At 36.2% G+C, this 10,845-nt stretch overlaps 1 protein-coding gene across 1 annotated transcript; it reads right to left on the bottom strand.

Moving 5' to 3' along the window:
* Positions 1-9,195: 9,195 nt before the first annotated feature.
* Positions 9,196-10,130, bottom strand: LOC114623498 (olfactory receptor 9I1-like). The gene has a single exon (XM_028770166.1). It carries the CDS (start codon positions 10,128-10,130, stop codon positions 9,270-9,272), a length of 861 nt encoding a protein of 286 aa, XP_028625999.1. The 3' UTR covers positions 9,196-9,269.
* Between the last annotated feature and the right edge of the window lie 715 nt (positions 10,131-10,845).

Raw genomic sequence — 10,845 nt, 5'->3', positions numbered from 1 at the left:
GTGTGTAAGAGTATATCTACTGATTTTTATGTTTCCTATACATACACTAGAGTAAAATTTTGGACAGGTAGGAGAAAGTAAAAGAGGATATGCAGTAATGAAAATATTCCACTCACTATCAACAGGTGAGCTTATTGTTAAACTGAGTGTGAGTTGTTTATTATTAATTTCTTTTTTGGTAATTATTGGAAAGTCAACAAATTTGGTATATTTTTCTTCTTATTAAGATTAAATATCATGCTAGAACTTCTGTTTGGATTTTAGAGAAGACCTACATCTTTATTGAGTATTTTTTGACCTACATCTTACATTAAGTTTCTTAACCCATATACCTATACCAGAGGTTCAGCAAATATTGCAGAAAATAGATTGGAAAGATTTTAAGAGGAAGTTCAGGAAGTTTGCTCTGAGATGATATCTCCCAGTAATATCAGAAGATGCACCCATAAAGTCTCAGCAACATGGTTCCTCAGACATGAGCTGAACAACATCAGGCATGGGAAAACTAAAGACAGAAAGCTCTGGAGACCTTAACCCTATCCAAAGAATTATGGATAACTAATGGATTATCAGACCATGAGAACTGATCTTCCCCCAGAAAAGAGCACATCAATTGGTTATCCAATACCAAATGACCAGCCAAAAAAACATCCATACACGTAACATTATACAAACTGTGCATTTAATATTTAGTAATGTGTATATGTTTGTACATGAAATATACATATGTAATAACTAGCAGTCAATAAAAAACAGGCCATGAAGTTGAAAAAGAACAAGAAGTAGTAGATGGCAATGTTTGGAAGGAGAAAACTGAAGAGATAAATGTCGTGGCTTTACTATAATCTTAAAAATGAAAAATAAAAACTAAAATCTCAGCCAGAGCTAGAGTATAAGTGCTTCACTGAGAACTACTCAGAGAAGAAACATATGCAGGATAAAATGAAGTACAAAATGGCTACGAGTTGTATTTTTATCTGAAGTCTAACATTGACTTGATTCTTGAAGAACTCTAGAATGTGTATTATACTTACTAAAGAATCTGACTTCCAGAAGCCCATGTCAATCATTCTTTGACTTTATGCTGTTCTTCAGCAGCTTAGTAGGAAATTCTAGGAATTTCTTGAAAAAAAAAAAGATACCTTTGCTGATGGAGAATTCTCCAGGGAAAGATACAATTGAAAATAATTGATAGTTAGTTCTCGCAGAACTATAGATCAGTTTGGTAACTCTGATACTTAAATTCCAGACAAACTAAGTCTTTATATCTGAGATTTATTAGAAACAGAAAATATGAGCAGTCAGAAGATGAGGACAAGGGACAATATTTTAGGTTACTGAAGCAAATTACTTCTGAAGCTATCAACGTTTTTATTGATTATTTTATTTATTTACATTTCAAATGTTATCCCCCCTCCTAGTTTCCCATCCAAAAACCCCCTATGCTACCAGGGCATCTTTTGGGTATATGCCCAAGAGTGATATAGCTGGTTTTTCAGGTATATTACAAATTTTCTGAGGAACCTCCACATGGATTTCCAGAATGGTTGTAGCGATTTTCAGTCCCACCATCAATGGAGGAGAGTTCATCTTTCTCTACATCTTCACTAACATGTGTTGTCACCTGTGGTTTTTTCTTAGCCACTCTGATTGGTATAAGGTGGAATCTCAGAGTTGTTTTAATTTGCATTTGCCAAATCACTAAGAACACTGAACATTTATTTAGGTGCTTCTTGGCCATTTGAGATTCCTCTGTAGTGAATTCTCTGTTTAGTTCTATTTCCCATTTTTTGATTGGGTTATTTGGTTTTTGGTTTTGGTGGTTAGCTTCTTGAGTTCTTTATATATTTTGGATATTAGCTCTCTATCAAATGTTAGGTTAGTGAAGCTTTTTTCCCAATCTGTAGGTTGCTGATTTATCTTATTGACTATGTCTTTGCCTTACAGACAAAGCCTTAGAGCCTGAACCACTGGAGATCTGTTTAGGAAATTTCTCCCTGTGCCAATGAGTTTGAGACTCATTCCCACTTTCTCCTCTATTAGATTTACTGTATCTGGCTTTCTGTTGAGGTCCTTGATCTACTTGTACTTCAGATGTGCAAGGTGATAAATATGGATATATTTTCATTTTTATACATTCTGATTGCCAGTTAGACCAGCAACATTTATGTATATATTTTCTTTTTTCCATTGTATATTTTTGGCTTCTTTGTCACAGATCAAGTGTCCATAGTGGGTAGTTTTATTTCTGGGTCTTCAATTCTTTTGCATTGATCAACATGTCTGTCTCCGTACCAATATCATGAAGTTGTTATCAGTATTGCTCTGTATCATAGCTTGAGGTAATGGATGGTTATTTCCCCAGAAGTTCTTTTATAGTTAAGACTTTTTTTTTCACTATTCTGGGTTTTTGGCTTTTCCAGATGACTTCGAAAATTGCTGTTTCCATGTCTTTGAAGAACTGTGTTGGGAATTTGATGGGAATTGTGTTCAATATGTAGATTACATGCATGGTATATACTTACTAATAAGTGGATATTAGCCAAATAGTAGAGAATACACAGGATACAATCCACAGAATTCAAGAAGATTAACAAGCCACAGTACCTATATGAGGATGCCTCAATCCCACTTGGGAGGAAGAAGAAGGCAATCACAGGAAGGTAAGAAAGGGAGGACCCTGGTTGGGAAAGGGGACCGGAAAATGGAAGAGGGGAGCATGATAAGGTGTTTGGTGAAAGGAACAGGACTGAAACCCTGAGGGCCTGCAAAAAGAATGGCAACCAACAACCTCTGGAGGTGGGAGGTGGGGGGACTATTAGAATGTATCAGAGAGCTGGGAGGTGAGAAATTCTCAGGACTCAAAGGGATGAACCTTAGATAAAATGCCCTACAGTAGAAAGAAGGAACTTGTAGAATCTACCTCCAGTAGAAAAATAGTGCAACAAGTCGAGGGATGGAGTGGCCACCCCACAATCACACTCTGACCCCGGTTTGTTCCTGTCTGAAAGAACTGCAGGGACAAAAATGGAGAAAAGCCTGCAGAAAAGGAGGTCAAGTGATAGGACCAAATTGGGATCCATCTCAAGGGGATGTTCCAAGGCCTGACATTATTACTGATGATAAGGTGTGCTTACAAATGGGCCTATCATGACTCCTAAAGGCCCAACAAGCAACTGAAAGAGTCAAATGCAGATACTTATACCCAACCAATGGACAGAAGTTGGTAATCCCTGTGGTTGAATTAGGGAAAAGCTGGAAGAAACTGAGGAGAGTGACTCTATAGGAAGACCAGCAGGCTCATCTAATCTGGACCTCTGAGATCTCTCAAACACTGGTAGCATACACCAACTGATATTAGGCCACCAACACATATACAACAGAGTGTAGTCTGGACTCAGTCAAAGAAGATGCACCTAACCCTCAAGAGACTAGAGGACACAGTGAATGTGAAAGGCTGGTGATGTGGGAGTGGGGGATGGCAACATCCTTTTGGAGATGGGAGTCGGGGAGGAAGTATGGAGGGGGAACAGTCAGAGGGTGGACCGGGAGGGAGATAAAGTCTGGACTGTTAAAAATATATTAAAGAATAAATAAAATAAAAAACTTTAAAACAAATATCCACATACATCGACTCAGCAAAACAGAGGATGAAGCCAATGTGAATACCAGTTTGAGTTACAAAATGTCTTACAACCTCTCCTCATGCATGTGCTAATATCACACAACACCAAATTGATTGAACACCAAAGATCTCATTTATAAATGCTCTACAGTTCATGCAGCCAATCCAGAGGGAGTCCAAAGGATGGAACTCTGGTTTATGCCACTCAGTACAGGGTCAATGTGTAAGAAATTCACTGAAAAAGTTATTGAAGTAAAAAATATGAATATTGCTAATTTACTGGTATGATTTGTGCATAGTGGACATATCCAGGACTTGTGCTTTTTTTTACAGTTAATAATTTATTCTGGATGTAGTAGGAACTCTTTACAAAGCACTCTGTGCCCCTGGACCAATAATATAACTTCTAAATTACGTACCTCAATTTTGTGACATTCTAGCCCCCTTGAATATTGAAACTATTACACAAAAAGAGTGCAGCTGATTTTATATGGTAAGCAACAAGATAATCTCAGATTCAGAAATCCTAAATCAGTAATATAAGAAACATTAAAGTAATTCTTCCAAAAATTGTTAATCCCACAGTAATGAATTTTAATAGGTTAGATGCAAATGAAATTCCAAACAAATAATCCAATGTATACTCAGATATACTAAGAAAGATAATTAACAAGTCTCAAGTTGATGAAAACAGTTTAAGGAAGTAATAAATTTGGTGTAAGACCGGAAAGGGAAATTCAATAAATATTTAACTGAAATATTTGAAATATAAATTATATTAAGTCAAAGAATAGGGAATGTAGAAAGACACACCAATACAATGTGGGGAGAAAATTATAGAAAATATGAGCTGCAAGTCAAAATAAAAGAATAAAAATAAACCAATGGGAGCAATAGGACAATATTAATACAAAAGTTGGCCCAGAAAGATGGCTCAAAGGTTAAGGAGATTGCTACAGAGCCATCTCCTTGCATGCTCTCCTCTGACCTCAACAAATATTCCCAGCATATATTTGTCAACTCAAAATTCCTTAAGGAAACTTTCAAGATATATTGAAACTATGACAATATTACATCTGATAATTATGTTTGATGAGGACACCCACCTACCTCAAAAATATTAATCCAGAATTTCTCCTGTAAAAAGGAAATGCAGGGACAAAGAGTGGAGCAGAAAATGAAGGAAAGACCATTCAGAGACCCCCATCTAGAGATTCATCCCATCTGCAAACACCAAACCCAGACACTATTGCTGAGGTGCAAAGAAGTGCTTACTGACAGGAGCCTCTTTTAGCTGCCCCCGAGAGGCTTTGCCAGAGTGGATGTACACAGCCAAACTTTGGACTGAGCATGCAGACCCCAATAGAGAACTGAGGGCAAGGACTGTGGTAGCTGAAAGGGTTTGCAACACCATAGGAAGAACAACCGTAAAAACCAAGGAGATCCACCAAAGATCCCAGGGACTATGCCACCAATCAAAGAGTACATGTGGGCAGAGGGTGGGGGAACACCCATGTCTCCAGCAGGATATGTAACAGAGGATAGCCTTCTCTGGCATAACTGAGAGGGGAGCTCCTTGGTCCTGTGGAGGCTTGATGACCCAGGATAGGGGAAAGCTAGGGTACTGAGGCAGGAATTGGTGGGTGAGTGAGGGAGCACCCTCATAGAGGCAGGCAGGGAGAGGAGGGGATAGGTGCCTTGTGGAGGGGGAATAGGAAGAGGGATAACATTTGAAATGTAAATAACCAAAAAAATAATTTTAAAAAATAAGAATTTTATTCTAGTGGTATAAAATGTTTTGACACACACATACACACACACACACACACACACACACACACACATATATTCAAAATTAAGAAAAGTTATACAATCTAAATAAAAGAAGCATTTAGAGCATCAAACAGATAAGACCATAAAACAATAGAGATTTCTTATCATATAATAATTAAACTACTAAATAAACAGCAAAAGGAAATATATTTTAAACGGTAAGAGAGAAATACAAAATTACACGTAAAAGTATGCTTATAAATTTCTCAATAGAAACATTAAATGCCAGAGGTGAGAATGATATATCTTAAGTTCTAAAAGACAACTGACAATCAAGACTATTACACCTAGCAAAGCAACATCATCATCAAAACAGAAAAGAACAAAAATATTCCACGATAAAAATGAGCTACATGTGTTCATTACCATTCTGCTAGGTGTTCAAGATATGTGAAGGAAAACTTTGAGTGGAAGAGAAGAAATAAAAAATAACAATCCATGATGCTATTTTAGGAAAGAACAAACCATACTGGAATAATACCTATATTGCAGAAATAAGAAACACAGAGCTCTACAGAATTAACAAAATTAAATATATATATATATATATATATATATATATATATATATCATCCTACAATAGCTCTAAACATTAATTTTCTTAATCACCCAGTCAGAAGACACAAACTATCAAACTGCATAAAAAAGCAGCAACCAACTGTTCATTGCCTATAGGGTTAAATGACGGAAAAAGTGGACCAAGGAAATGGATTTATTAAACAAGCAATAGTTTTGATTTTACTGTCTGGCAAAATGGATTTCAAACAAAAATTCAGAAGAAATAATAGAAATCACTTCATATCAATTAAGAGAACAACCCATAAAGAAGACCATTTAAGTTTAAATATGTGCACATTGAATGGGAGTGTACCCTCACGAAAAACAAATGCTACTTGGTGTAAAGTCAAAATACTACTAGTTGACTTCAAAACTCTACTTAAACCAATTGACATGTCAACACAGAAAAAAATATACAGAAATATCTTAACAAAAATGACAAATTTTATCAAATGGATTTAATAGACACATACACATCATTCCATTAAAACACTACAGAATTATGATTCCTCTCGGTGGACTATGGAGTTTTCTCTAAATAGATGACCTATTAGGACTGTCTGATAAATAATTGAAAATAGTGAAATATTTACTTGTATTCTGTGTAAGGATCACAATGGTGTAATCAAGCTATAAATCAGGAGCATAAAAGACCATAGAGTATACAGTAGCTTATGAAGATTAAAAACATACTATTATGATGAAAGAGTTGTTGAAGAAAAAATGAAACATAAAAAATAGTCTTGGATTGAGTGAAAATACAACACATCAAAACCTACAGAGTAAAGTTAAAGTAGTAGGAAGAAAGTAGTGTATAGTCTCTATATATCTGTATTGAGAGAGAAGGGAGTACCTCAAATCGATATCTTTTTCAACATTATTACCACATATGCATTGTTTTAATCATCAGTGTCACTTTGTATTACAAAATGACATCTTGTTCCAACCAAAGCATGCACACTCAGAAGTGGAAGAATGAACAAGGAAGGAAAATGTTCAGAGTGATAAGTTTCTACAGCAACACTCTATGAAAAAAAGTCCCTGTATATCAATGACCATGATTAAGAGTTATTTTTTAGTACATATTCAGGTCATTAGTTTAGCTATATTGCTCATTGTGTGGTTTGAGTTTTCATATGAAAATATCAAATTATTCATATAGTCATTAAAACCACCAATTTGTACTCTCCTGTATAAACACTCTTGCCAATATGAGGACATGATGCTTTTTAATTTTCATAAAGCCAGTCAGCAAATTGAAGATTTAATTGTGAAAGTCCTGATTATTATGTAAATTGAGAGTTTCCTTGTAATTCTACTAGCCATTTTTATATTCTATGCTTGGATCAATTGTTTTCCAAGTCTGAGTCTCTTTTTTGTTTCTGTGTTCACAAAACAGACTGCAATGTTTACTAGCTTTACATGGGCCAAGTGCTTAACACAGAATCAATCAACAGAAAGCTTGGCAGTCATCTATTCTAATTCCATGGTTATTTCCACATGGAGGGAAAAGAATTTATGTCTCTAAAGTGACAGTCAGATATAAGAGTTCTGTGTGCACAAAGCAATATGCTCAGTACAGAAGACATCTTTGGAGATAAAAAGACGGATCTGCAGTTAAGAGATACCTGACCCTAGAGAGGACTAAGGTTCAATTTCCAGCACTTGAAGACAGCTTACAAGCATCTGTAATTTCAAACCCAGGTGATGTGATGCCCTCTTCTGTTCTCCTCAGGGTGCTGCACATACCCATGCAGAGTCACATGCAGCGAAAACAACCAAACACATGAAATAAAAACTAAAGCAAAGGAAATTTAAAGAAGTCATCCTTTAGTTATCGTTGATTATGTGATATGTTATAAATATATTCCCCCGAATAAACACGAAAGTTTGTTTGATTTCCTCATGGATGGAAATGATTAATTCATCTCCCTCTGTCCACTGCCTTTTACCATCATTGGGTCATCAACATTGAATATGTCAATGTCCACGGAATAGTATCAAGATTTGATATCATAATGTTAAATAACAAAAAGTACAGGATAAATCTATATTGATACTTGACTTGTGCTAGGAATTTTCTTACCATCATACTCAATTATTATTCTATATTTGAATTAGGAATTGCTGTATATACTTTGGTCTTGAGAAAAAAAAATATTTACCCAAATTCTCACACTGAATTAGAGGCAAAATAGGATTTATATTCAAACCACTCTATGACTTCTTATCTACCACTGGGTATTTTGAATTTTTGGAGTCTGAAGGAAATGTGTTCTCCATTACAAAATGGAAATTTCATATGTGACATCTCATCTGCCTTTGAAGTTGCCTTAAAGTGAAAATGGAACTCTATATTTGACAAAAATATCACTTCAAATTCAATTGTTGAGATCTCATCTGACTTTTGACATGAAAATGAAGGAAACAAAGAACATCCTATGAAGTTTTACAGACTGGTACAGGAGTTGATATATTCACAGGTCATCAAGTCTACTACAAAGACTGTTTGTGTCTGTACTCACTCACATTGTTAACTCTAAAAGAGCATACATGACTGAGAACTTTCTATGAACTTAGAGATGTGATAAGGAGGAGTGGCAATGCACTGCCCATCTGAAGTCAGAATTGGCGATTGTAGACATTTTCCCAAAGGTAAGGTGTCCAAGTTCATTGCAAGGATGTCAACATATCAATAAAAAAGCAGAAATCGGTGAGTTACTAAGACAGTTTCGAACAGCTCTTAATCAGGCCTCAGTATTAAGAAAGACAATACAATAATAAATGAGGTAGACTTATTATTTCATTTTTATATGAAAAAAGAAACAAAAGAATCAAATTAGCTCAATTCACAGGAGTCCTAATATTTGACACATGAAGTACAGTAATATATGTAGCAACAAAGACAAGATGGAAATTGTACCAGAAATTAGAATAAAAAACAGATGATCCCTTAAACCTCCTCTAAGTGATGGTAAGTGAGCTCTAGGAGACAAAGACAGGAAAAATGTACTTAAAATGCTGAATATAAAATTTATGACAATTCGTTCCTGGAACAACTTGCAAGCATTCTCTCTGTTCATGGGTAACTCATACATATATTTACTGGTGTCTATTCGGATATGAATGTTATACATACGAAACTGATAAAGGAGAGGTAATCTCACCCAGTTTTATACACTCTGGGACACCTGGTGCCTGCTAGTGAGCTTTCTGAAGGCTTCTTTAACATCGTTATTTTTCAAGCTGTAGATCAGAGGGTCATGGGGATGATCACAGTATAGAAGACAGACACCACTCTATCTTCCTCTAGAGAATCCCCTGAACCACTTCTTATATACATGAAGGTGAGGGTCCCAAAAAAAAGAGCCACAGCGGTGAGGTGGGAGGCACATGTGGAGAATGTTTTATCTCTGCCACCTGAAGACTTCAACCTCATGACTGTCTTGATGATGAGCAGGTAGGAAATGAGTATGACTAAAGCATTCACCAAGATGATGAAATTCCCACACAAAACAATTATAATTTCAGCATTTGTTGTGCCACTGCAGGCCAGCTTCAGCAGGGGTGGAAGGTCACAAAAGAAAATGTTGATCTTATTGTCTTCACAAAAGGAGAGGGAGAAGGTACATGTGGTTCTTTGAATGGACCCAGATAACCCACATATACAGGCTCCCAGTACCAAATTCCAGCATTTTTTAGGACTCATGGTCACAGTGTAGAGCAGAGGATTGCTAATAGCAACATAGCGATCATAGGACATCACTGACAACAGGAAATATTCTGTACTTGCACAAAAGGTGAAAAAGAAGAACTGGGCAACACAATGATCATAGGAGATAATTGCTTTCCCTGTGGTCAGCATGGCCAGGATCTGAGGAGTGATGACACTGGTGTAGCAGGCATCCATTACAGAGAGATGACTCAGGAAGAAATACATTGGGGTCTGAAGCTGGACACCCATCGGGATAAGAATGACCATGCCCAAGTTCCCCAGGATGGTGACCAGATAGAAACAGAGAAACACCATAAAAAGAGGAATCTCCCACTCTGGATGGTCAGTAAAGCCCATGAGAATGAATTCAGTTACTGTGGTGAGGTTGTTATTATCCATATTCAGTGTGGACTATTTACTCATTAGAAGACAAAAATGTATTGTAAAGATCCCAATACTTAAGGTCACTCTGTCTCTGTAGTAGGTGTTAAGTTTGCTTTTGGTCTACATATAAAACATTTTTTTCAGGAATTAGTTAATCTGTCTGATTTTCTTTTGACATTTCTGTGGCGCATGAGGTAGCTTTCAGTTGCTATTTCTAATTCAAATTAATTCTCATTTACATTTGGAAATTTCTGTGAGGACAAGAAAACTTATCCTCAGTGTTGGGGAGAATGAAGATACTCCCTTTGTGCTTACACTCCAATCCCATTGCAGGCAGGAATCTCTTTCCTGCATGCCAACATGTGTTCATCCGTTGTCTACATGAGCTTCCCCATCCTTAGTCATGAGCTTCCTCCTCTTTAGTCAGTCCCACCTATTCATTCTTTCCTTGAACTGAATCCTGTCTCGCTTTCACTTCCATACACTAACCTAAACTGCCCTTATACTCAAATCAATTTAACCTATTCTTCCCTTTAAAAAAAAATGGGGAGTTGATTAGCCTGTTATTTTGTCCTGAATAATCCCTTTTTACATGCATTCATATATTCTTCTTTCTATTATACCATATTCAAGCCTATTCAAGTAATACTAAGAATAACTTTTTTCAACTTCAGTTTTTACCACTCTACTTCAAAGTCCATATTATTTAACATCCTGTGGGTAATTATTT

Source organism: Grammomys surdaster, unplaced genomic scaffold, assembly GCF_004785775.1.
Source record: "Grammomys surdaster isolate TR1022 unplaced genomic scaffold, NIH_TR_1.0 198, whole genome shotgun sequence".
Classification (NCBI taxonomy): domain Eukaryota; kingdom Metazoa; phylum Chordata; class Mammalia; order Rodentia; family Muridae; genus Grammomys; species Grammomys surdaster.
This window is presented reverse-complemented; position numbering and strand designations above follow the sequence as displayed.

What these genes read in the sequence shown, in the direction of transcription:
- LOC114623498 (XM_028770166.1), bottom strand. Translation starts at nt 10,130, where the DNA reads ATGGATAATAACAACCTCACCACAGTAACTGAATTCATTCTCATGGGC.